General features: G+C 44.3%; 1 protein-coding gene across 1 annotated transcript in view; it reads right to left on the bottom strand.

The window, feature by feature from the left end:
• Prune2 (prune homolog 2 with BCH domain) overlaps positions 1-24884 on the bottom strand; it is a 271505-nt gene extending 246621 nt beyond the window's left edge. The window contains exon 1 of the mRNA XM_051146213.1: positions 24697-24884. Within this exon, the coding sequence (XP_051002170.1) occupies positions 24697-24732 (36 nt within the window). The 5' untranslated portion in view covers positions 24733-24884. The remainder of the gene's footprint in view (positions 1-24696) is intronic.
• Positions 24885-27981: the final 3097 nt, after the last annotated feature.

Genomic DNA, 27981 nt, shown 5'->3' with positions numbered 1-27981 from the left:
AACTAACTGAAATTAACATAGCATAATATTAACCATTTAAAAACAAACATTCACCATACTATCTAGTTCTAAGCATATTCATTTCCCCGCCTTGCAATGATTTGTCCAAAGTCTCTCTCTACAGACTCTTCCCTGTCTGGGAATTTCACACAAATGCAACCATTTACCATGTCACCATATATGGCTCACTTGGTTCATTTAAATATCATTTCCAAGTTTCCATCACACAGTAGTATGTTTCAGGGCTCCACTTGGCATATATCTGTTTTTAATCTATTCCCCTCTTCCTGTTGTTTAATGCTTAATACAGGATTTCCTACCAGGAAGTCTCTTTGTTAGCAGGTCTCTAAAATGTTTATTAGTATGGAGCATTAGTCACTTTGTAATATCTCCTAATAAAATACACATCTGCACACATAGAGAATTTTTGTTTACTTTGGGTTGTTTGTTTGGAGAAAATGAAGTTTGTTATATGGGGACAAATAATTCTAAAGCAGGAAGGCTGTGTTAGCATCCAGATCAGCCCCTCATGACATGTGAGAACTCCAGCCACTGACTTCCGTCTTCAACCCTCTATTTTCTCACATTAGAGATGGAAATTGCCTCTCTAAGCATCTGCAATGCGCTGCTCCATCAATCAGCATTCCTACCGGCATTATTTTTTGGCCTTTGTGCTATCCACAGGACTTGCTCTTATTTTAATTGACTCACTTTTATTTTTAGGCAAATTAATTTTAAAAAATATTAGTAGTACTAAATGCAGAAAGTTAATGTCACTTGGAAATAGAAAAAGAATAGATACCTTCGAGTCAGCCAAGGTTCCATGATGTTCCATCTTGCCTCCTACAGTGGAGAGTAACTGCCTTTTAGATCTGGGTGACAGCCTGGAGCAATCCTTGCCATGAGCGGCAAAAGCTGAGGCCTTGGTTACTTCTAGAAGCTAGGATTCATTGCTTATTGTATCCCTGGGAAGGGCTGGTGGTACATTTACCGCTTTGGATACCACACTACCTGTGGAGCACTCGGCAGAGCTCTGAGATGACAGTGAGGTGGAATTTCTAGCTTGTAATTTGTTCTGAACATAGAGTCCAAATGAATTCAGAAAGTACAAGATTCTGCAAATGTTACAGTGGGGGCTCTGAGTGCATTAAACAAGAGGACCACATTATACTCTTATTAATCTTGGTCTGATGTATTTTGGTGCTAATTAATAAAAGGCCATCACACTTGGGCAGGGCGCATGAATAGGCTAAGGTTCCTAGGCCTGGGGAGACAGAATCTTGGGAAGAAGAGAGACTGGAGGTGAAGAGAGGAGAAGAAGGCTGCCATAGTTTAGATGGAAGAGAAGCACATGGCCAACGTGAATGGAGATTTGGCCCAGATAAAGAACATTATCAAGTATTTGGGGTTATGGATGGGAGGGAACTTGATAGAAATTATTAGAGCCAGACGGCATGGGATTGGGGCAGGTATGAGATACCTGCTCCACTATGGAAGTAGTTTAGGGGGTTGATATCTGCCCTGCCCCGGGTTAACTAAAGCTATTTTAAAATAGAACACTGTCTGTGTCTTGATTGATTGCTAGTAGGTTATACTACCATAATAATAACTTTAGGCCTAATGATAAACATTACTAGGCCGTACTGGTAAATCAACTACAACAACATATTACCACTGGAATTCCATTTGGAGTAAAGAGGTTCATAATACAAAAAAGCATTTGGCACCTGACTCCCCCTTGGGAGTCACATTGGGCACATAGGTTACTCTGTAAAAATGTTGATCTTCTGTGTTTTTTATATTACAGATACTGGCAAACTGTTCTCTATCTTTCTTTATCTCTGTCTTTGTCTCTGTCTGTCTGTCTGTCTCTCTCTCTCTCACTCTCTCTGTCTCTCTCTGTCTCTGTCTCTCTCTCACTGTCTCTCTCTGTCTCTCTCTGTCTCTCTGTCTCTCTCTCTCTCTCTCTCTCTCTCTCTCTCTCTCTCTCACACACACACACACACACACACACACACACACACACACGCACACACACACACTAGCCCCTCTCTCCATTTACAGTGCAACCTTGAAGCTCCTCCTGTTCAGAGGGCAAATCCAATTGTATATTTGCTTTGGCCAGTAGATACAAGAGCTCATCTGTGTCAAGATGAAGTGATGCACGAAAAGTCACACGGTGAGTTCCTTGTTAAATGGCAGCAACTGTCATGGAGGTGCACATGAAAGGAGTGCAGCTCCTTCTTCCACACATATTGGTCTCCGCTCTTCCCAAGCTCTGGTCCTCCCCTCTCCCCACCTGCCTGCTCTTCCGGCCTGCACACTTGGGGTAACAGTTTCCACAAAAGTGTGAATTAACTGATCCATTACTGAGTTCACTACAAAGGAATCTCAGGTCTATCTAGAGTTGAGGGTCTGTGTGATATGACCCGTGGAAGTAGGATAAATCGTCTCTGCTGGGTAATTTTAAATCTGTACTGAAGAACTCAGGAAAGAGCCACAACATAGAAGCCATGGCGAAGGGCTTCAGCTTGATTGAATCTTCATCACAGCCCTCTGTCCCCGGGTATAGATTTTATATTAGTCATTTACAGATGAAGAAAACAGAGTTAAAGAGGAGAATAATGCACCACACCTGACTTAGAATCGATTCCTGTTCCCCAGCCTTCAGTTACCAAAGGTCCCTTCATGTTTCTCTTTCTTCTGTAGAGCATGTCTTAAAAGCTCTTCTTTAACAATTAACAGCAGCACTGCCTTTGAAGCTAATTCCTGATTCAGGAGAGCCCGCACTGTGGAGGGGTTACACCAAGCCCAGCTGCTTGCTTTGCAATTAAAGAAAGAAAATCCCATATAGAACCAGTGATTTGCTAAGTCTCACTGTTCCTCCAGAAGGAAAGGCGCTAAAATGCAGGTCATTCGCTGTTTTTTCCTTGACAAAATTCCACCTCAAGACCACGGCACTAGTCACAGATCTGGTTTGAAATGAAATTTCTGATAGGAGACTACAGGACTAGGGAGGCAGAGTCACCCAGGAGGTCTGGTTTATCTTCCTGGCAGCTGTTCTATAGGCACCCCACTTTGATTTAATAATTATTTCCCAATAGGGGAGAATAAGAAGGTTCCATTCTGACACTGTGTAGCATCAGCAGGAAAAAAAAAGGGGATGAATTCTAAAGAGTTGACATCCCAAGCACACTGAAATTACACGTCAAGTCTTTCACCCCTCCCTGGAGTTGGCTTCATACAGGAAGTAATTTGGCTAGAAGGTACACTAAGCTATGCATTCTGTTTTAACTTCCACTTTGTTTCACAGGATGAAATAGTACCTTTCAGCTGGATGCCATGTTGGCAAAGAAACTGAGGATACTTCATGCATTGAAGGACACTAGGTAAGCACGCCAGTCAGGCAAGACCTTCCTAGGGGGAAAAAAATAAGACTGAAGAGTTCTCATTCCTTCCTTAGGCACACCCTAGTTCGGACTGCTTGAGGTTTGCCAGTATGGCGGAAAGGGATTTGGAAAGGGAAAAGGGGATTCCACCAATGTTTTGTAAGCATCTACTTACTACGTCAGAAATGGACTGGAGGTCTGAGAGCTGGGTCAGCAGGTGAAAGCACTTGCCATGTAAACCAAAAGTTCTGAGTTCAATCATAGGAACTCTTGTGAAAAAAGTCAGATGCGGTAGTGTGCATCTGTAATCCCGGCATCCCCAGGAAGCATAAACAGGAGATTCAACCAGAGGTACCTAGGAGAACCCACCTGGAGTACACAGCACAGCAGAAATGAGAGGATTTGCCTCAATGAGGTGGAAGGGAGAACTGACTTCTGAAGTTGTCTTCTGATCTCCACACAACACTGTATAGCCTATGCATGCTTCACACACACACACACACACACACACACACACACACACACACACACACGCTCATATACTCACATCAATAAATAGATAACATCCTAAATAGTGTCTGAAGAGTTATAAGAGATCAGCATCTGCTAAAGAGCTGACAACAACTAGAGGCAGCAAAGCATGATGGGTAAGATTATAGACTGTGGAGCCAAACGGCTAGGGCCTAAAACATGACTCTCTTCTGCCCTTGAGAGTAAAGCAAGACCCTCACCTTTCTCCCTCAGTTTCCTCATTATTATAAAACAAGGATAGTGAAAGAGAATTACTGTGAAAATAAAATTATTTAGTAAATATTAAAATAATTTACATAATGTCCTTCCATGTGTCAGGATGGATAAGTATTATATAGTATTACATTTTACAAGCCAGCCTAGGTCTAAAGCAGTTCAGGAATGTATACAAGTTCCCACATCAAGAAGTCATTGAACTTGACAGTTTGGTTTCCTTGCCCCCGCCTTGCCTCTTTCTCCCTCCAGCTTGCTGGCTCGGGCAATAGGATATGAGAAACACCAGCCCTGTGAGCCAGAAGCCTCAGGGCAGGTCTTAGTAAATTCCTTCTCAGCACCCACCAGTACTTCACTGCTCTCGTCTACAAGGCCTGCCCCCAAGGGTTAGACTACTGATTTGCTCTGCCCCCCACCCTAGTTTGGAACCTCCCAGAAACACACTACTGTCCTTGGAAATGACCCTGCTCATGTGGCCCATAGGTCCAGTAGTCAGCCAATAATCCAAGGACTGTAGGTTTTAAGGATTTTCCACACAGTGACTTGAAGTGGCCAAATACAGTCTAAAGATCCTCATGTCTGATAGAAATTATAACTAATTTTGTCAAGAGGTCAAATATTTACATCACATTGCTCTGTGTTAGTTTATTTTATTAACAAATCTTGAACTCAGGAATATATGTCTGATTAGAGTCAACACTCTAAACATTGTGAGTCTTCAGTAGGCATCTCAGAAGTTCAGATACAAAGTAGAAGTCACTGTCAATATCAGAGCTCACACCCATGGATTTCTATTATGCATCAAACATATATCTGACAACTTTACATATGAGAATTTCATCTATAAAGCTCTAGCAGGAGCACTCTATTGCCGATATTGTTTCACACAGGGAGCAGGTAAGACACAGAGAATTAGAGGGATTTTCCCAGCAGCCTTTGTTTCATAAATGTTCCCTGGAAAACCTAAAGGGAGCAACTTAGTTTCTTTAAACCACTAAGGCAGACTCAGCCAGAAGCTGTGCTAAAAGTGTCTGTGAAGACGGCCTCTATCCAACCTTAACTAAAAAGAGAGCTGCTTTGTAACATAGACAACTGCCCAACAAGCTCATATTTTTTAATCAGTGTTTTTATTTTCTGACAAGCAACACGTAGAAATGACCATTAGTGCAATATAAGGTGGTTCTAGCTGGTGCTCACCACCCCTAATCCCACCCAGGACAGAATGACTTCTAAATATGAACAGGGTTGCAGACTGCAAAATCATTCCTACTTACTATCCTTGCTGCGAAGGTACAATGACGCAACCTTTTTTTTTCCCCCCGAGACAGGGTTTCTCTGTGTAGCCTTGGCCATCCTGGACTCACTTTGTAGACCAGGCTGGCCTCGAACTCACAGCGATCCGCCTGCCTCTGCCTCCCGAGTGCTGGGATTAAAGGAGTGCGCCACCACGCCCGGCTCTAATGACGCAACCTTGGTCCACGCATACACCTTGCAGGACACACTCTGCTTCAGTGTGGAATGTAAGTACCACTACAGTGCTTTTCAGCATGGCCACTGGGCTTGCTTTGACTGACGAAGTTCAAGTGACAGTGACAGTGGCAGCTGCAGTGGCCATAGGTGTGTTTCGGAGACAGCTTTACATGGCCACGTATAGCAGCCTGTGTTCTTTTCAAAGACCCCTACTCAGCTGAAGCCAAGATTCTTACCACCACCACAGAAAAAATAGTCTTAGGACAAGCCAATACGAAGCAGAATTGGGATGTAGTAGGTCTAGAGTTAAGCCCTGATTTAAGCACAGGCGTTAGAGAGAAGGGCACTCAGGTAAAGGACAGTATGTACACAGGTGTGATTGTAGGCTTCTCGAGAAAATTATGCCTAAGTGTTTTTACGGTCACTATATGCATGGGTTTGGGTGGTTACATCTCAAAGCATTGGGGCTAAATTTATTTCTTGCTTTTTCCAGTAAATGAGGTCAAAGTATGGTTTTAGGGATGCACCGTACACGATTCTGGCTGGTAAGGTAAATCCATGGGTCCCCAGGGTTTCACGAGGCATTAAGACTCATTTTTTACCGCAAATCAAACTTACGACTTTGTTTGTGAAATCATGCAAAAAATTGCAGGTTTATGTCTGGAAAAGGAAGAAGGCTATACACAGAGGCAATCACTTGGGCCCTAAGTATATTTCACTGCCATCTTACCACCCTTGTTTGAAACATTTTAAAGAAATATCATCACAATGAAGTAGTCTCTGTGAATTTCACTACCATCTTACCACCCTTGTTTGAAACATTTCAAAGAAATATCATCACAATGAAGTAGTCTCTGTGAAAACTGTGTTATAAAATTATTGACCCTCGCTGGCAAGAGACTTCAGCCAAACTCCTTTCCCTTCCCACATATTCTTACCTTCACTGTCTTTCTAACCTCCCTCGGAAGTGACTCATTCTGGTTCTGAGCAGAAGCTTTCAGAATCATTCCCAGGCTCGGGATGTAGCCCAGTGGTCAGAGCTTGCTTGGCATGGAGCATGTGCAAGGCCCTGGGGTTTGTTCCCCGGTATGAAACAAAACAAAGACCCAACTGCTAGATCCGTCCAGCTCTCTCCCTCACTCTTCAGCCACAAGACCAGCACATCCCAGGTGGCTGTTGCTCCTTTAGCGTGCACCCACAACAGCAGGTCCTTGGCACATGATCTGACCTTGAGTAAGGACCAGAACAAATGGTGTAACACATCTTTGGGTTGAAAGCCACGAGACACCCAGACTCTGCTGCCAGAGCCCAACCCAGCAAATGCTGTATGGAACAGCAATTAACATCATCCTAAAAAAAACTCCACATGTCTGCCGACCAGGCTCAAAACTAAAGGAGACACAAGCCGCTCTGAGTCCTCGTGTTTAGAGAAACAGGATTCCATGTTCAAGGAGAAGGAACAGAAAGGCTCAAAGGGCCTGCAGGAAACAAGGTCTGCACAAAGAACACACCAAAGAAGCGGAGTGACTAAGCAAAAGCCGTCAGCCAAGAAGGAAGGGCATGAATTATAAAGGAACCCCTTAAGTAACAGCAGGGCCCTAGGGAACATGCAGCCTCAACAGAAGGGAGGATGGGAACAGGGAAACTGAGAGCAAACAACCTTGAAGATGACAAAAGCACTGCCCAAGAGATAGCAGCAAGGAAACAGCTGCGTAGTTTAACCAGATAGAGACCAAGCAGTAGTGAGACGATGGGGAACAGGTTTAAAACAGAAAGCCTCACTCACACACTGCTGAAAGCAAGACCCGAGAGCAGCCCAGAAGTGCACCGTGCTCCTGAGCTAGCTAAGAGTCCACCTAAGAGCCCTGAATGTCTAAGGAGGCTGCCGGTCCCTTCAGTCCTTGTCTCTACTCTGAGAGAGCCCACTGGTGTATTTATGGTCCTCTCCTGCTGCCAGGCCCTGCGACGCACCAAGTCCTTCCATTTTGTATCAGCAAAACTGAGGGACATGGACTAACTCTAACTCAAATTAGTGCAGGGCTTGTCTTGTTGGTAATCAGAAGGAAAGGCTGTCTGTGTGGCAGGACTGCAGGGTCTCTATCCTCCCAAAGCAGTTATACTCTTACCGGAAATGGAGCAGCTGCAGATTCATCCCCTTGGCTTCTTGGCTTACATTTCACATTCTAGAAGGTCCAGAGGGCCTCAGGTCTCCCACAGTCAGTGTGACTGCACCAAGGCATGCCTCCCAGCCACAGCTCCATTTCCTCTTGACTACTGTCCCCTAGATGTGCGAGCTTCCAGATCTAATCACTCTCTAAAGGGGACATGAGTGGTGGCTCCTACTTCCTGGCCAATCAATGACCTGGAGCCCTACTATTTACACAGTGACCTTGGTTTGGTATCAGCATCTCCCAGGAGCATGTTGGGAACATAGGCACCCAGACCAACAATCTGTAGTCACGAAGTCCGTGTCCGCCAATATCCCAGAGGCACCTACCCATTGGCCACGTAGATGGTGCTGCCAGCACACCACTCTTGCTCAAAGAATATCATGCCCCTGTGTTGTGCTGAATGGAAAGGTAAGTTAAGAATCTTGGCCTGTTCTAGAACATTAACAACATTTACTAGTCCTGCACAGAGGATGCTACATTGACATCTCTCAGCCTCAGTGTCCCCCTCTGTAGAGTGGGAGTAATAATGCCTGTCTCTGTGTTGTGGTTACAATCAAGTGTTCAATCAAGTGTTCACCAGAGCCAACTCTGGTGAGTGACAGGACTGAAAGAAGGACATTTTAGGCACACTCTGGGCAGAGGCAGAGATTCTGCAATGCAAGGCATGGATTTAATTTGATTGATCCTGTCTGTCCCTCTGTGCTTTTTGTTGTTGTTGTTGGTTTTTTTAAGGCCAAAATATATTTGGAAAAGAGTTGGGCAGCTAGGAATTTTGACATACAGCACGCAATAATTTGCTTCCAGAACCGTCTGCCTCACAGCATGTCAATATTTATGTGCGTGATTTAGTGCTTACACAACACAGCCGCTCAGAGTCTGGTTTCTCCTCCCTGTCATTGCTTAGAAGAAAGTATTATCTCAAGTCAATTGCCTTGGAATATGTGAAACCATCTCATCATGGCATCTGGAATTACACACTGTGTAGAAACGAACCTACCAGGCCACAGAATCTCCAGGAGGAAATCAGGACTTCAGGGGACAACAAGAAGCCTAAAAGTTTCACCCAATCAAAATATCAAGCCCCGACTAACCCTGCACCTGAACTGCCTAAAGTCTCCTTCAGTTAAACATGATAGCTCCTGTCTTCCACCAAGCTGGGTTAATCAAATTTTAAGAAAGATAGAGGACACAGCTGAGTATGGGTGACACATGCCTAAGGCACTGAGCTATAGCCTCTGGGGGGCTGGGAGTATGTGAAGAAAAGCAGAGACAAAGAAGACAGAGAAAGAAAGAGGCAACATAGGGACTTTATCCATGGCTGCCTAGTGCATCTTCATCTTTGCATACCTCGAACCTGTCCTGTGGCCTCTGACATTCAGTAATTATGTCCTAGTTTGCTTTCCATTGCCAGGATAAACACTTTAGCCAAAAGCAACTTGGGGAAAAAAGGGGTTGTTTGGCTTACACATACTGATCACAGACCATCATTGAGGAAGGATCTCAAGGCAGGAACCTGGAGGCAGGGACTGAAGCAGAAACTGTGGAGGACCGCTGCTTTCTGGCTTGCTCTCCAGGCTCATGTTCGGCTACCTTACTTGTACCTCCTAGGATCACCTGCTCAAGGTGGCACTGCCCACTGTGGGCTGGGCCCTCCGACATCAATCAGTAATCAAGAAAACGACCTCATGGACTTTCCTACAGGAAACCTCAGAGCTCAGTGTGCTTGTTCGTATGTGGGGACTTTCCTGTCACCTGCTCTCCTCCTGGAAAAATGCCCTGTGTTTTCACACCACATTCTTTAAAAAAAAAAAAATTTAGATTTATTTATGTTTATTTTATGTGCCTAAATGTTTTTTTGACTACAAGTATGCATGTGAACTCTGTGCATGCCTGGGTCTTGGTGCCTGTGGAGGTCAGAAGAGGGCGATAGATCCCTTGGCATTGTGAACCACCATGTAGGCTGTAGAAGCTGAACCTGGGTCCCCTGCAAGAGCAGGAAGTCCTCTTAACTGCTGAGCCGTCTCTCTAGCAACCGCCATCATTCTTTTTTATACAGATGAATCCAAACTACCAAACTCTCAGTGGGACCTTCATACCAGCTCTTGAAAGGATGGACCGACCTTTTGACCTGCAGATGCTGGGAAATCAGAAAAGACACCCTTCACTCAGCTTTCCCACTGAATTGATTGGTTGTGTGTCCTTGGCCAAGGCTGTACTTCATCTCTCTGATCTTATTCTCAACTGTGATACAAATATTAACAGCCAGTATGAAGTGAAATACTGTGGTCTGAATTACTGACAGCAGTTATCCTTCAGTGTTTTTAAGGGAATTGATTTCAGGAACCTGAAATTACCAAACATCATTGATACTCAAGTCCCCTGTATAATGAAGGAAGAATCCCTAAGGCCCTGTCTTCCGAAGAGACCTCTGACGTTTAAGAGTGAATAGGGAGAGGGATCTCACTTTCTTCAGTAGTGTAAACAAATAAAATTTGCCCATGCTCCAGTAATTGACACCCCACCCATACAACCCTATTTAAATTGAGTGGGTCATATACATACATACATACACACACACACACACACACACACACACATACATACATACACACACACACACATACATACATACATACACACACACACATACATACATACACACACACACATACATACACACACACACACACATACATACACACACACACACATACATACATACACACACACACATACATACATACACACACACATACATACATACACACACACACATACATACATACACACACACACATACATACACACACACACACATACATACATACACACACACACACATATATACATACATACATACATCACACACACACACACAACATGGGAGCAGAAACAAGACTTGTTTGGAAGAAGGGCTTCATGGGAGAAGGAGTGGGGATGAGGCAGGGTACAAGGCAGTGAAAAGAATGGAACTTTGGTATACAAATGTATGAAACTATTAGCAGTAGAAAATAAGTAAATAAAAAGTATCTCAATTTTAGAGCTACTGAAATGTAGAAAAGTATGTGTCAGAATTAATTGTATGTAGGCTAAAAGAAAAAGAACTTCCACAGTGAAAACTAGTAGAATCTATTGGAAAGTATTAGGTGAGTGTTTGAGAGCATGGCACAGTCATATCTACTGGAAATGGGGAAAATCATGAAGCCAGCACAGATGTTTGACACAGTTCCAGCAAAGCTGAGCCAAAGGCTGCAATTGCTGTCATTCTGTTTCTCGCCTTTAGGTTTTGGTCTCTGTGTGTTGCACTCTTTTCCATTATGATTTATTTTGTCTTTTGCTGAGAAAATTATTTCCGAGTCTTTTTAGGAAAGTCCTAAACTTGACCACCCCACCTACTTTCAGGGAAATAACTTTATCTGGCCCTATTTGGAAGTCTACCTTATGCCCCAGAGATTATGATACGCACAAAGATGCTAGAAATTTCTTTATGAGGCCATGATTCTAAGGTCTTCTTGGTATATCTGCCCCTATGCAAACCCAGAAACAGTATACTTGGAACAGCGTAAACACAGAGATTGATGACAAGCTCTGACAACAGATCAAAGGCCTCCTTCTACAATATGCTCAGAGCTCTCTGAAAATATAGTTTAAAAATAAGAGGGTCATGCAGGGTATGCTTCTAGAGGAATAAAACTCAGTAATAAAGATAGGTTGATTAAAATAATTTTTTTCTCTGGGCAGTGGTGGCACATGCCTTTAATCCCAGAACTCAGGAGGCAGAGGCAGGCAGATCTCTGAGTTGAAGGCCAGCCTGATCTACGAAGTGAGTTCCAAGACATCCAGGGATGCACAGAGAAACCCTGTCTCGAAAAACATCATCATAATAATCAGCAGTAGCAGCAGCAGCACCTCTATGTAGTAGATATGTAATAGATTATGAAAGAATACAAGTAAAAAGAATTAGGTATCAGAATTTGCCATTCATAAAAAGACCTGCTGAGATATTTGTCTAGGCTGCAAATGCCTCCAGCCTAAACACAGGCTGTCATATATTAAACATTTTTGCTTTGGCATGGATAGTCTTTAAAATGGAGTTATGGGGCTGGTATTAAGAATGAAATATGTTCTATCTGTACTTGTTAACTGTAACTGAACCTTTAATCCAGGACATGCAACAAAAAATCAAACACATGTCTGGAGTTTGTGGAAAATCGTGAGTCTATCTTTGTTTTACAAAATCTGTATAAATAAAGAAGTGACCTGATTGCTGGTCAGTCAGAGCTGCAAAATTCCCCCAACCACCGTGCCTGAGTCATTCCTCCCTCGCCAATCCTTTCCTCCTCTCAGGGACATGTCAACTGCTGGGCCTGGCCCCCAGCAAGAAATATTTTCAGAAGGCGAATAGGGCAGGAAGTTGCAAGGAACCCTGGTGAGGGAGCATTGCTTATGATCCTGGCTAGGCCTGCCAAGGCCTTCTCTAATAGTTTTGTGCGATGTTGACAAGAAAAGCACACGTGGAAAACTGTGCTCTATGCTTTCCCTCCTTAGGAAAAACAGATGTTGATTCTGAATACTGTGTAACAAAACAGAAAAATAGTAAATAATGTTAAGTTACAATAAAAGTCAGCGTGCCAAAATGTATGAATATTTTATTTCATCTTGAGCATAGACGACTACTAAATCCAAATCCACTTCTCCAAATATTACCCATGGGTCAGGAGCTGTCTCTGACTCTGCTGCCTGCCTTTGGGACGCTTTCCCCATCCGGGATTGTCTTGTCTAGCCTTGCTAGAAGAGGAGGTGCCTTACTGCAACCCCATATGCCATGGCTCACTGATTTCCATTGAGACCGACCCTTTTCTGAAGAGAAACAGAGGAGGAGTGGATGGGCAGAAGGAGAAAGGAGGCAGAGGGGAGGGACTGGGAGGAGGGGACGGTGGGGAAGCTGCAGTTGTGATGTAAAATAAATAAAATTAAATTTAAAAAAATATTACCCATCATCGTGCTCCAATGAATGAACTAAGTTTTTATTTTTGACTCAATTTTTCTACATGTATTTAAAACAATGCGTTTTATTGTTCTTTTTTTTCTGGGTTTGCTTTAATGCTTATTAGCTTATAAAGAAATAAAACTGCAACATAATCCAATGATATTTCTACAGATGTTGAGGGTGCAACTGTTTGAAATATAAAGTCTGTGATTCTAGACCTATTATGAGCTTTTGGTTCTGTAGCACAAATCACAAACACAAGAGGGCCCAGTGGGACCCTCACAGCTGGATGCACACTCCTGTCAAGGGACCACTAGGCCAGGCCATAACCAGGGAATATCCATTTGGCTGAGAGTACAAGTCCAACAAAGAGGACAATGATAATATATGGGTCAATGTTTATGAGGCCATCAAAATAGTCCATATAAAGGCCAGCATAGGAAGTCTTCTTTATAGGAAGATGGTTTTACAGGGATGTCATGCTTGGTCAGAGGCACATTTTTTTAATGAGGTAATTCTATAAAAATAAGAGATACACTCTCCCTCAATGGGCTTAAACAGACCTAATGGTTTGGAAGGATAATAAATTTTTCAAAATGTTTTAAAAGCCAATGCTTGGATGGCATTTTGATCTACTTCCACCACATGGAGTTTGTATGCTGCACTTTTCTGAAGATTAAATTCAAGAGTAATGGCATGTCAGGCCACTATTGGGGGTATCAACCAAGAGGCCAGCACAGGCCAGCAGAATCAATTTTAGAACTACAGTGATTTGCTTTATGCACAGCTTTGTTTTATTTACTTGTGTATATGTGAGAGAGAGGGTGTGTGTGAGATGTGTATTCACATGCATGTGTTCAGACATGCATATACATGTAAATATGTGATGGCCAGAGGAGGGTCGCTCAATTAAACTGCAGGTAGGTTGGTAGCCAACACACCCCAGAGATCCTCCTGTCCCCACCTCACCCCCATAGCACTGGGTTACAAGCAGGCTCATGTCTACACCTGTCTTTTCACATGGGTGTTGGAGATTTAAACCCACGCTTGCTCAACAAGCTGTTTTATTCACTGAGCCATCCTTCCAACCCACGTGATGTTATGCTATAGTCTTACAAAGGTCATTCATAACTAAATAACTAAAGAAATATTCAGATAGAAAATAATAATTTTCCCTCTCTTCATTTTCAATGACCTATATGTTTCTTACACCCTTCTTACAATTTATCTATAATTTAAAGATTTTTTTTTTTTAAGTAAGGTGGGTTCAAAGATCTTAGTAGATACTCAAAGATAAAAATCAAAGCTTAGGCTTGTATGACTTCAACAAGAACCAGTTGGAATACTGCCCCTCCCCCTTTCTCTTTAGGAGTTTGGCCCCTAGCAAGTAAATGGTTCTGATGGCCTTTCTCTGGTAGCCAAGAAGGGCTAGAAGATGTTTCTTCAATTGCACCAGGAAAAGTACTGGACAATCCAAACCACCTTACTAAGGGCTAGGAGAGAGATGGGAGTCCAGAGAATGGAGAATTGGGAGACGGAAGATGGTGCTTGGTTAGGAAAGGGCTTGCCCTAACAACCATCAGGCCCTGAGCTGGACCTCCAGCACAGAAGACAAAGTTATGTACAGAACAGCTTGTCCCCTTGCCTCTGAAAAGAGGGGCCCAGGGTGATTGCTTTCCTGGGAGCAGCCAGCCCCATGTTCTGTCCTCTTGGTTAGACCCATGGGCTATGAGCATATGAGTTGAATTGGCCATCTGCCGTTTCTGTGTCCTCAGAGCCAGGTGCTGGTCTGTCCAGATGACCACTTCTGCGAAAACATCCCTGGAGAAGGCAGAGGAAGACACAGTTTGGCAGGGCATCTGTTTCTGCTCTTTGTGGAGAAATGGCAGGAAGCCCAACATGAACATTTCTCGATATGCAGAAGTCATTCATTAATTTATGAGATCATCTTTTGTAGGAAAAAAAATCTGGGCCTTATTAAATGAGTGGGCTTCCTTTTAAAACAGAAAGTGGGTCCTTGTAAGTCTTGATTTTTCAACTAAAAAAAAATAGTCCTAAACAATACTCCTTAAAAAAAAAAAAAAAAAAAAACCCTCCAAATACTTGGCAGGGCAAGATAAGACTGGCCCCACATTCCTTCTAAGGCTTTACTTGGAGGCTTTTCATGCACACGGTCTCTGCTATGCTTTCCTAGAGTCCAGAATGAAATGAATTATTGGTTGAGGATGGGAGTTGGGGTGAGCACCTACATCTTGGACATGCCAAAGATGCATGCCTCCCCACAGCTCCTATTTTTAGCACCATTCCCCTCCACACTGACTCATGATGCCTTGTGATAAACACATGTCACATACCTACCTGCTGACTCAAGGTCATGGTCTCCTACTCCAGAGGCCCCACCAGACAACAAAAGCTCACCCTCCCTGCAGCTGCTTTTTTTTTTTTTTTTTTTTCTAATTTACTCCTCTTAATTAGAATTATTTTCCTGAAATTTTTCACACACTGTATCTTTCCTCTTAAACAGAACAGTGAGATTACAGGGGTTTTCCCCTTTGGTTATTCAGGGTCATTGCTATAATAAAGTATGAATGTAGGCGACACCAATGATGGCATGTCACCCATAAGCTAGGCCCATCTTTTGGACTATTTACCTCACACCAAATGCAGTGGCACACACTAGAGAGGCGAAGGCTTACTTATTTAAGGTCCTCCTTGATTTGGTTTTGTTCTTACTGTTCTTTCATGATAATTGATCAGCAATTTCTATCATCCACTCTTGAAAAAAGCAAAGTCATGAGTATTGGGGCAAAGTGCTTATTAAATTGCTAGTGTAAGCAGTGTTGGCTGACTGCTGTATGTCTTCACCAAACCCTGATAAGATTGCCCTGAGCAAACTTAAGGTGTCATTCCACAAATAGAGGACAGAACTTGCAGGGAGTCTCCCATGAGAAATTTAATAGTGGGTGTGATGGCTAGTTTGGAATTTCAACTTGATATAGTTTAGAACTACCCAAGAAAAGAGCCTCAGTGAGGAACTGCCTAGATCAGGTTGGCCTGTATGCAAGTGTATGCATGATTATCTTGCTTATATGAACTGAAGTGGAAAGGCCTCCTCATTGTGGTGGGTACCATTTCCTGGGCAAAGGAACCTGAACTTTAAAATAGTGGAGAAATCAAGCTGAGCACTGGCGTGCATGGGTGCATTAATTCACCCTTCTCTGCTCCTGACTGTGACTGCCATATGACCTAACTACATCAAGTTCCTGCCACCTTGACTAAACATGGTGATGGGCTGTACCTGGAACTGTGAGCCAAAAAAAAAAAAAAGCCTTCTCCCTTAAGTTGTCTTTGTCAGCATATTTACTACAGCAATGGGAAATGAAATGAGGCAGCACCAGTGCGTTCTCAGTAATCAGCTTCAGCTGCCCGAAGGAAAGCTGCCTCGACCGAATTCCTCCATTTTGGACAGACTTTGGGCTGGCAGAGACTCGAGCTCAGGAAGTGGAATTGTTACCCTTGACACTCATCCTGTGCTGAGTTTCAGATTTTCCTCTAAGTTGCACCACTGTGCACACTTACTCCCCCCCCCCCGAATCTTTTTGTCCCTCTCTTTTCTCTTCCTTTGTTTTCTCTCTCCTTTGCTTCATCCTACGTGCTGAGCACAGCCGTTAGTGCTCTGTGGCACTACCACAGCAGCATGCTGGATATAGTGATGGCAGGATGGCCACCCCAGCTCTCCTTCACAGCTGTGTCTACTGTAGTTCACCCCACCTTATAGTCAGTCAGCCAAAGTAACACCAATGTGCTCCCCAGGATAGTCATGACCACAAAAGAACATGTTTAACCAAATAATGTGCCCAGGACCTTGGCACTTAAGTATTGTTTCCCATTTAAACTGCTTACAATGTATTTTTTTATTATTAAGACATCACCAACTAGCTATACTAGTTATACGGAAAATCAGTCACGCACCCTAGCCATCAAACAGCTCACCAGGTACTTCTTTTCCTTTGGGCACACAGTGAAGAGCAACCTCACAGCCTATTCAACAGTCTGGGCCTGTACTGTTTCTCATAACAAATTCTCAGTAGCTTTGGCTGATTGCTCAGTTGTTCAAGGCCTTTACTATAGAACAGAAGCACAGAGCTGTAAACTTCCCCATCTCATGGCCATTATAGAATTAAAGCAAGTCTCTCTTAGAGGTACCACAGATATCCAACTGATTCTGGTAGAAACAAAGAGAGCTAAGAGTTGTCTCCATTTCTGTGACACAGGAAACAGGCTCTCTTGTCTTCGAGAGGCCCTTGTCACCTTTCTACTACCATGGATGAAGACCATAGCCTCATTTTGACATGGGCCTGCCTGCTACAGGCTTAGAAAGGAGATTCTCTTCTTGTTCTCACTTTCCAGACAGGAAAAGCAAGACTCAGGAAGGTAAAGTACCCAATGCTGTGTGGCTAGTAGCTAGCAGTGGCAGTGAGGGTCTGCCTGCAGAACTCACACACAACCACCAGGCTGCACTGCACTGAGAAAATGTGGAGCAGAAACTAGTCCAAGGTGCTTCCAAATCCCATACTCACAATCCAGGAAAATCCAAGTTCTTCTTTAGGGCAAGTGGCTTTCCTCATGGTTGCCTCACACTTACAAGTGTGTGCCCATGGCTGACCATAGGGAACTCAGCAGACATCAAGGATAAGAACACAAGTTTTGGATTGGATCTACATCCATTTTCTGTACCGGTATGGGAGGCTCCGCAAGTTATTCTCTTACTAAAATATCTACTCTCAAATGTGAGCAAAGGAACCCTTGCTTGACGTAATTTGTTCCTAAGGTACATTCAAGATCAAATATATTATTGTAAAGCATATTTACAAATTCCCACCAGGAGTCAAAAGAATAAACCAAATCATAATATAGATAGCTCTCATCTTAAAATGAGTAAAAAGTTAAAAATAATAATAAAATCTTATTTCTAAAATAGTAAGTTTAGAAAATTAAACAGCAATGGGCTTGGCTCCAAGGCATGAAATATCACATCACAAAAATAAGTACACTTTGCATATGAATACCAAGATGTACAGGCTTGTATGGTCATCAGCATACCTGGGAAATTCAGGTCACATCCTGAGAGTTACATAAAGTGAAGGACCAATGTTTTGCCCTTCTGCAGTCCCACTGGATAGACAAGAGGTCTGTTTCAGAACTTTGAAGAAGTTTGTTCCATGAATTAGGTGTACAGTGCTAAGTCTGGATGACACCCCCTCCCCTCGCTGCATGCACCGCCCTAAATAGGATACTGTTGCTCTTATTCTCTGGGATGCTGAAGTCTTCCCAGGCAACCTCACTTGTGGCATTAGTAATAGTGCAGGTGCAAAGAACAGACTGGAGCAGCTTGGCATCGTGGCTGGGATCAGGGCCTTCCAACTATCACCCTTCGAACTACACTAAGGAACTCTGGATCTAGCAATTGTATTATTAATTCACTTACCAGTCCTGGTTGTACAGAGACTTGCCTTATCTTTCCCCTCTGCCTTCCTCTCCCCATGCTTTGAATCTGTCAACATCTACACAGCCCAAGCACCTAGGGATAACAGCTAGCCTCTTAGCACTGTCAGGACATTTTGTATTACCATGTGCAAAGCATTGTGTAGCACTCCTTGACCTTAAGGCTCCCCACCTTCTCGCCAATGAACCTGGCATCCTGCAGAGTGTTAGCAGTCCTGCTCCTGATTTAGACGTGAAAGCATGTAGCTTTGGCAATCTAGCTATTCATTTTTATTAGGCCACTACATCCTGACAAATCATAACCAGGCCTCTTGATGGATGGCTTCATTCATTCTAAACATCATGTACAAGCATCATGTCCCATGCCAGGTTCCAGAAATACAATGGTAAGCGAAATTCTAAGGGGGCCTCGCTCCCTCCTCTTAGCACACTGGCAGGAATCAAACACACCCAATATAAGGACAAACAGATTAGAGACCTAAAAGCATTTTTTAAAAACCTAGTATCTAGCCAAGAGTATGGGGACTAGGCAGGGGGATTTCCTTTACTCACTTCATTTGAAGAAGTGGCAGCTGCTGTTTAAGCCGAAGGCAAAGGAGAAGAAGGCAGAAGAGGATAATAGCAGTGTGGGGCTAAGGATGTCATCCATACTCCTAAGAGCAATGGAAAGTAACCACAACGTTTTAAGATGGAGAAACTGGTCCCAAGGCTAAAGCAATTCTCAAGGTTTTAATGGGGTGGGAGGGTTGGGGGGGGGGGAGTAGAAAATGCCTTTAGCTCTGAGCGCCAGGTATTTTCAAGGCTCCTTTGCAGCAAGCAGCATGAGAGCAGTTTGTAGAGTACCAGTGTGCTGGCCATTGCAGTCGGGGATGAAGAGTCTGTCTCCAGCTGGATAAACTGGATGATTGACAGTGTCATTCATTATAATGTCCTATAGAAGAAGAGAAGCTTGGGGATGAGTGGAGAGGAGTCACTGCTCCAAGCTCTGTGCTAAGAGCTATAGTTATCTCATTTTGACTGTACAACACACACACACACACACACACACACAGAGAGAGAGAGAGAGAGAGAGAGAGAGAGAGAGAGAGAGAATACCATTAACTATTTCCCAGCTTAAAAACTAAAACTAAGTTTTTCTAATTCGGTCTTTATATGTCTAATTTTTCAGGGCAATATAGAGTCACCTCAGCCTCACTAAGTCTCTCAGGAAGAATACTGGCCCTCTCTGGAGACCAGAACCAAAGCCCAAAGAAATGGATATAGGGTGACGCCAGAGGTTATGAATACACCATTTTGGTACCTCTGACAGGGGAGTTGTGTGGTTGTACAGGTCACGTACTGCACAAACCTGAGGCCCTATTCATGTCAAAGTCCATGTGAATGCCACCCTTTATCACCAGCCTAGCCCCTTCCCTGTTTTCTCTAAAAGACTACAAAACTCCGTGACTCTCCAGTAAGCGCAGGGGCCAAGAAGTGTCAATGACCAAAGTCACACCACGTTCTTTGCCTGTCGGCTCGGCTCTCTCCTCTTCTACAGCTTCCTTTCAGCCAGTTATCCCATTCCCGTTCTTTCCTGTTAAGATGGAGCTCTAAAGATGGGAGAACGCCAAGAAAGCTTAAGCTTGCAAGAGTGCCCCTGATTAGTACACCAAACTCAAAATAACGGCTATATCCATTCAAATAAACAGCTTAGCAGCAAGCAGGCTACGCCTAACCTGGCAGCTTTTTCTTCCTTCCTGTTAATCACATGCCCTCCGGGACCCAAGCTGCTGCATGAACACCACTGCGCTCTGACATCCGGTTACCTGGGAAGGTCCGGTCTGGTTCAGAGGTCCTGAGGCTAAAGCAATCTCAGCTGCTGGTCTGGATTATCCCGCAGTGAGAAACGGGGCTGCCTCTACACCTAGCTTGTTTTTATCAGCCCACAAGCAGATGACACTGTAGTCACAGAATTGCTTTGGAAGCCCAAGTTTCCTGTTCATAAATACTCTGGGCAAAAAAGCGCTGACTCAAGCTAGGCATGGTAAGAGTGTGACTGTAATCTCCGAGACTGGGAGGCACAGATTCAAAACCCTGTCTCAAAAAAAAAAAAAAAAATCAAAACAGGCTAGTAACTCCAGAACTGCTGCCTGGCTTGTAGTGTGATGGGAGCCAATCATGTGACCCCGGTTCATCTCCCCTATGAACGTGTTCTGCAGATTCCCCATAATTGCTGCCCCTTACTGCTGAGGTCCCTCCCTAGGCACTTTTAAGATTTCCCTTTCAGGGGTTCTGAGAAATGGGTCAGAGGGCAAAGGGTAACAAACTCAAGTTTGATCCCTGAGACCCACATAGGGAAAGGAGAAGACCAACTCCTGCAAATTGTCCTTTGACCTACACACACACACACACACACACACACACACACACACACAGGCACATGCACACACCACACACACACACACACCACCACCACCACCACCACCACACACAAATGTAATAATGAATTTAAATCCTTTCTGTGGACATTCATCTTTTTCCAACGTAGGAAATCGGGATAAATACGTTCCTTCAATTTACCATTGGAATGGTTAATCCACAGAGCTTCTCTCCAGGGCAGTTGTTCAGGAAGAGCTTAGACTGTGCGTCCTCATCCCTGCATTATGCATCCCAGAGTACACACTGACATTCAGTTCACCCTCCATCATCCTCCTATAGAAGTCCATGTATGGACAAAGTCACACTGCTGACACGAGCACCTCGGCTGGCGCTGCTGGAATGGCAGACGAGCTCCCTGGACTGCACTCAGTCAGTCCTCTTCACTTTCTCTTTACAAACAGAATTCCTTGGATATTTATGTGTCCTATTTTCCTGGAAGCAGCAGGTGACCCCTCCAAGGCTGACTCATGACCTACACATTACCGTGTGTGGGTGGCAGTGATCTTCACCCACACACAGCTGCATGAACTGCATCAGCTGGTGGTATCTGGATGTCAAGGAGGCTCAGCAACAAGTCCGCTCAGTGTGGGGATGCTGGCTTCTTGCCAGCCGCACCTCAAGGCTCTCTATCCACTCCCAGTTTATCCCTCAGTTACAATTCGCTCCCTCCCAAAATGTTCATGGTAACTTGGAGTTCACTTCGATGAATTCATCCTTGACCTGAACACTTTTCTGAGGGGAATTCTGTGAAATTGGAGGAGATTCCCCAAATCACAGGCGGGAAGCCCTTCTTCCCTTCTTTGATCTCTCTTTCATAGGAACAGTGTTATCTAATAAAGACCCTGCCACACAAATGTTTAACAGAGCAAAGTGAGGTGAAACCCGCATGGCTGATCTGAATTGCAGCATTTGGTTTCTGACTCTGTTCCAGCTCTGCATGGACAGGTGGAAGAAGAGCCAGGGGGACACTGGCTGAGAGAAAAAAAAAATATCTTGTTCCTATTTCAGTCTCCAGCAGTGGGTATCCAGACCAGAAGCATAGCTGTGTTCAAATGGGGGACAGGGGCTGTGGGGGGGAGCAGTCGGGGGTCGCATGCCCAACAGAACAGCAGCAGCAGCTTTTGGTTGCTGTCACCCTTGGCTCATCCTTGCTCTCAAACTCATACTTGACTCTGTTCCTTTTAGTTTAATCCAGGTCCTGGCCTAGAATGGAGATGATCTCCTCTCAATGACGGACAAACAACAAATGTTCTTAATAGGGGGAAAGCAGGCAAATCTCTCCAGAGTTTTTTACTTGTCTGTTGATTTGTTTTACAGCCCTAGGGATGGGGCCTGGGCCTTGTAAGTGCTTTCTCTTTTGAGATCAAGTCTCAAATCACCCTTTTCAGGCTGCCTCGAACCCATTCTGCAGCCCAGGCAGGCCTTACACTTTTGATTCTCCTGCCTCAGCCTCCCTGGTTGCTGAGATTACAGGCCTGACCAGGCTCAGAACTCCCAAGTTTGGTCCTCATCGTCCCCTGACAGTAGCCAGCCCATGTTCAGACCTCAAAAAGAATGTCAAACTGTTTTAAAATATCCAAAGATATACATCCCAGCTACAACATATCAAAATAAATAATAAAACAAGAGGAAAATCTGGTAATTAGGCAGTTTTAAGTATCATATAGGGTCAAAATGTATTAATTTTGAATAGAAAACAGCTTAACCACAATTCTATTCTAATTAAAGTTCTAGCAAAAGTTAAGTACAAAAAAAAAATCATAACAGTAAATGTCTCATCCTTAAAATCTTTTCCAGAGGATTAACGGAATTTCTAAAAGCCTACCACTTTCCATGAATAAGTGTCTCACAAACAAATGGGCATGGTTACAAACATCTATCTCTCCAAGGAAAACATCACCTAAAGCAGTGGTTCTCGGCCTTCCTAATGCTGTGACCCTTTTATACAGTGCCTCATGTTGCGATGGCTCTCAACCATAAAATCATTTTCATTACTACTTCATAATCGTAATTTTGCTACAGTCGTGGATTATAATATAAATATCTGATGTGCAGGACATCTGATATGTGACCTGTAAAGGGGTTACTACCCACAGGTTGAGAACCATTGTCTCTTCGTGAATATTGTATATTAAGCATGAATTTTATTACTGAAAATATTTATTAGGAGAAACATGTGATGACCTGAAGTGACCATACACATTTGTGGTAGCTGAGCAAGAAAGGTTAATTGTGATTTCTAGCCAGAAGCCTATTCTAAGAAAAGACCAATTGAGCTGTAATTTTTCCTCTGGCTAATATAGGAAACTGGTAACAATTTCAAACAACCTCCTTTTCCAGTCTTTTTTTTTTTTTTTTTTTTTTTAATGATGTACAGCAATTGCTTGTCTAATGAAGGGACTCAGTAAATAAATTAGACATTAAATAAATTAGACATCACTTTCAGCTGACGATTCTGATAGAGAGAATTTCCATGTCAGTAACTGTTCAGAAATGAGACTCACAGCGAAACCACGCAATCCGAACATGACTGTTGGAAACTGAGGCAGCACAGGCCATGGACCACAGCCTCAGTCCTAGACTCTGCGTTCATGCTTGGTCACTGCCCACTGACACACACACAGGCACATACCACAAGCTGCCAAGACTGACTGTACGTTCCCAGGTGAGGGATGGTGGGTCCTTAGTTCAGTAAAGATACAAGGCAGTTACTGAGATGCTGACATAAACAGCTTCTTGTCCTTCCTTTTTCCTTCTTCAAGGTGTTTTAGTAAAACTTATAAGAAGTTGACACCCACAGAAGTAATCAGAAACTTTCTCAATTCTGAAACAAACCCTCCCAAACCCTGAAAGCAGATGGGCTGGAGGTCGGACCCACTAAAGGTAGAAAGCAAAGTGTCAGCATTCGTCTACTGTAATGCTCTGCTCCCCCTCCCCTCCCCCAAAAAAAAAGAAAGAGGGAAAAAGATATCTGTCTTGGTGCTGTAAAGCTCTCTTTCAGCTTCACCCTGAGCGGAGGCCCTCCCTGCCCTTTGTTGTGTGGGGTAAATAGATGGAGTCATCTCAACAGACTTTAGTATTGGCTTCTGTGAAGGTTTAAAGGTTATGGGCATCATAAATTATGCATTTTTTCTCATGCTAGATCCATAAAGGTACTTTTGGTCTTCAGGGAAGATATAGCTTCTAAATGGGCCTGGCTTTTATTCCTTTAAGTGCCAACCATTTCCATCATGGGAATGACCGCCATGCTAGAGAAAAGGGCCCCTCCTGTTCAGAGCCATTGGCAACTGCCCGACACACCGGTGAGGTAGGTGACAGTTTACCGGTTACAGTTTTCAGACAGCAAAACAGACCAAACCAGCATGCAGGGCCCCCTCCCCGATCGATCTCCCTCAACCTCAGAGGCTGGGGCTACCCTCCTTCTGCCTCTGTCCCAGGGTGTGAAGGGGAACAGGGGAGCGTCAGGATACCCTGGAAGGTCCCTAAGTCCTGCATGAGTAGGCTTTGAGGAGTGCCACCAGCATCCTGGCAGCTTCCTGGCTCTCACAAGGGCTTTGCCACTCCCAGCCTAAGCACTGTCCTAGGATTATGGTTTTTTGTTGTTGTTATTGTTATTGTTGTTGTTGTTTTTCCTTTTCACACTGACAGGTCTTGCATCCGCGGAAGACTGGGCCCTTTTTCTACTGGAGAAACACCCTTGTTCACCCACTGCCCTTTGAGAGTAAACTCTCTCAAAACTGAGGTGCATGAGTCACATCAGTTAAGACAGGCCTCACCACCCCACCTCTGTACCTTGCCTGGCTGTGGGGAAAGATCACTGATACTGGAGAGTTGCAGAGGTTCTTTGCTGGCACAGCTTGCACACACAGACAATTAAGCTGCAAAGTTGTTTTCATCCTCATCCTCATCCTTATCCTCATCCTCTTCTGAGCACCCTTTCCTCCCCACCTGCAGCAGCACACGCCCACACGCAGACACACAAGCACTCACCCCTGAAGCTTCAATTTACCAGTTTAGATTTGGCGCGTTGCAAAAATTCTTCCATGTCTCTGCTAGGGCCTCTCGAAGCAGGGGTCCCGATGAGAGCGTAAAGAGAGGAGAGCTGCAAGGACTGAGCGGTATCTCCAGAAAGTGGTCGCTCTCAGCACAGGGACCAGCCGCTCCCTAGGCGGGCCGGCGGAGACTGAGCCCTCCTTGCTTCCTCTGGGCTGCTGGCCCAGCCCACGCCCCGTAGCGGCTCCAGCTCCGACTCTGTCCTAATAAGGAAAGTGGGTGTGCCGCCCTGGAGCCCAGGGACTGACACCCGCCTGCTGGTACGCTCTTTTAGGGGGGGCCTGACGCGGGGCAGCCAGGGGGGTGGCGAGGGGTTCCTCGGCCAATCGCAGGGCCCCGCGGTGGCCTCCTGATGCGGTGCGCTGAAAGATGCTGCAACCATGGACAGCGCCCAGAAGTACACGCCAAGTGCCAGGGGCCGCTGCAGAGTGACACTGCTGCAAGCCCTACCGCAGCAGGCAAGGAAAGGTGGGAAGAGGGACACCAGCCCTAGGAGAGGTCTTGTCCAGCGCCTCTCTGGCTGATTGGCACCGTTTATGAGAGGCTCAGTGGTCACTTAATGAGCTGGTCTGTTGGCCTGGCCCAGGATGCACTCAGAGAGATTGGCGCTGGGGGAGAGGGGGGGGCGGTATTGCTGAGCTAAAAGCCATGCGACCTTGATGGCTAATAACCAGAAGAGCAGGCTGAGAGGCTGTGTAGGCTGCAACTTTCCTCCCTACCCTCCAAGCATACCCATCCAGCAACTGACAGCGGCATCTCATTACAAAGTAAGTCGCCTTTGCCTTGGTCCTGCGGCTAATGGATCGCTGTATTCTTGTGCAGCCTCCGTTTAACTCTAGATATGTATGTTCAGGGAAATCTGGGCAATTCAAGCTGGCAGTTTAACGGACCAACAGCATGAGCACCACTGAACTTATTAGAAATGTACCCCCCCACACACACACACACAACACACACCTAAATAAGTATCCATTTCTACAAGATTCTCAGATACATCTATGTACGCTCAACTTTAAGAAGCGCACCGATAAACGTCTACATTTACAGCTGTAAGCTTACTTTATACCTTGGAGTTTTGTGTGCATTTATTAGTCTTACTTGGGCCCCCAGGCTCCTTTATTCAGGGGACCTCTGCATGCTGCCTGTAAGATCCCTATTGCCCCCTCTGCTTCATGGCTTAGCACCAGGGTCCAGCTCCAGTTCAACCAGCATCGGGTGGTTCAAGGCCACAGCATCAGCCTGGTGTCAGTGTGGTGCCCATGAAAGACAGCCATGAGGATCCAGTTCTTAATGAACTCCATCCAGCATGTGTCTGAATCACTGACAAGATCATGAAATGGGTTTCTCTGCCACATCCAGAAGTTCAAGTCTGTTTATGTGTGCTCAAGACTTTGTGTATCTATCCAGGTGCCACACTTTGAGAATGAAGCTTGGTGCTCGCAAAGCCTCCCCGGTACTCATTCACAGATGAAGTCACCACCCTTCCTGCGTTTTCTATTAGCAACTTACATTTTCTGCTGTGCTGTAAATTGCTTGACTGCATGTCTACATCCTCCCACAAGCCGTGAGCTCTGCGAGGGCAAATCCTCACCTACCTCATTCATAGCTGGATCTCTAACACAACATGTGCTATGTGTCTCTAACCCACAATTAAACATCTGTTAATGGGTAAATGTATGTGTGTAAAGAGTGGTTGTGTGTGTGTGTGTGTTGTCTTTTCTAATTTTGTGCCTGTGTCACTTTCTCATTCCTTGCATGCACTTACACATTCCCTAATCATATTGTTTTTCATTCAGAAAAACCCTAAAGAGAAAGAAACCAGCAGAGTCATCTGATCCAATTAGAGGGAAGTGATAGGACTATAAGGCCCCAGCGTGCTTTCAGGTGATGAGCCTCGTGGAAGCTGCAGATCCTATCTGCTTTTTTTTTTTTTTTTTTTTTTTTTTTTTCTGACTTAAAGAACTTAAAACCATACAGATAAAACTGTGCAGACAATTTCACCAGCACTATAGAGAAAAATCCAGAGAACTCTTTTTGCTTCTGGCTTGAATGTCACATGATACTGTTTTATGCCTCTGACCTTTTTCTTTTCTTTTCTTTTTTCCTTTTCTCTTTTTTCCCCTTCTTTAGCTTTCTTTTGAGACAGGAGCTTGCTTGGTAGTTCAGACTTGCCTGAAACTATGTAACTCAGGCTAGCCTTGAATTCACAGCATCCCTCACTCCTTGGCCTCCAGAGCACTAGGATTGCAGGTGTACAGCCCCCTGCCTGGCTCTGGCTTTTGATGCACATTCTGGGTAGGCATTACACAGCCTTGAAATTACAAAACTTCCTCTGATGGCTTTAAACTTCAACATCTTTCTGCTCTATTATTTCCCTGATAGTGGTGAACTTTCAAAAGTTTGCCAAATATCCCTCATGAAGTCTTGCCTAACTTGACCACCTATATAATTTTACTGAGGCTATAGTAAAAATTCCCACAAACTCAGGGGCTTAAAACAACATAAATTCATTATCCTATTGTCCTGTAATTTATAATCCAACACAAGTCTTGCTGGGATAAAGGCAACTTGTCAATATGGTTGTATTCTTCCCAGAGGCTCTATGAAAAAATCCTCTGTCCTTTCCAGCTATTAGAAGCTTCTGTATTCCTTGATGTGTGGCCCCTTCCTCCATCCCTAAAACCAGCAACATCACATTTCTCTGATGATTCTCCCAGATTTCTCCTCCTCCTTTCAGTGCTAGAGACTGGGCCTAGGTTGCTAAGCATGCATCCACTTGCAAGCTTTATCTCCGTGCTTTTCTATGACACAGGGGGACCTCACCAAGATGTCCAGGCTGTCCTTGAACTCACTCTGTAGCTAGGCAGATATCAAGCTTCCAATCTTCCTGCCTCAGCCTCCTGGGTATTTGGGATTAAGAGCCAGTACAACCAACTGTTGTAAGGTATCAAAAGAGAAGACTACTTGGACATGAGTTGAAGTCAATACAAAGTCTTTATTAGCTAGTCAATGACTACACTGGGATTTGGGGATCCCAGTGCAGGCCAAAGCCCTTCTTACGGTGAGTTTTTCAGCACAAAACCTTTGCCCTGGTTGACATATTTCAGTTAACAAAAACAGCCAGAAACAGGACTATAGTTCTCTCATTTCTTCCTTCAGCATTCATGCAGCCTTGGCTATGCTTGGGTTAGTATGTCTGACTCAAGATGCATAAGGCATGATCCAGGCCTTCAACAAGCTC

Source organism: Acomys russatus, chromosome 5 (genome assembly GCF_903995435.1).
Source record: "Acomys russatus chromosome 5, mAcoRus1.1, whole genome shotgun sequence".
Lineage (NCBI taxonomy): Eukaryota > Metazoa > Chordata > Mammalia > Rodentia > Muridae > Acomys > Acomys russatus.
Note: the sequence above shows the minus strand (reverse complement) of the source record. Positions and strands in the feature narration are given on the sequence as shown.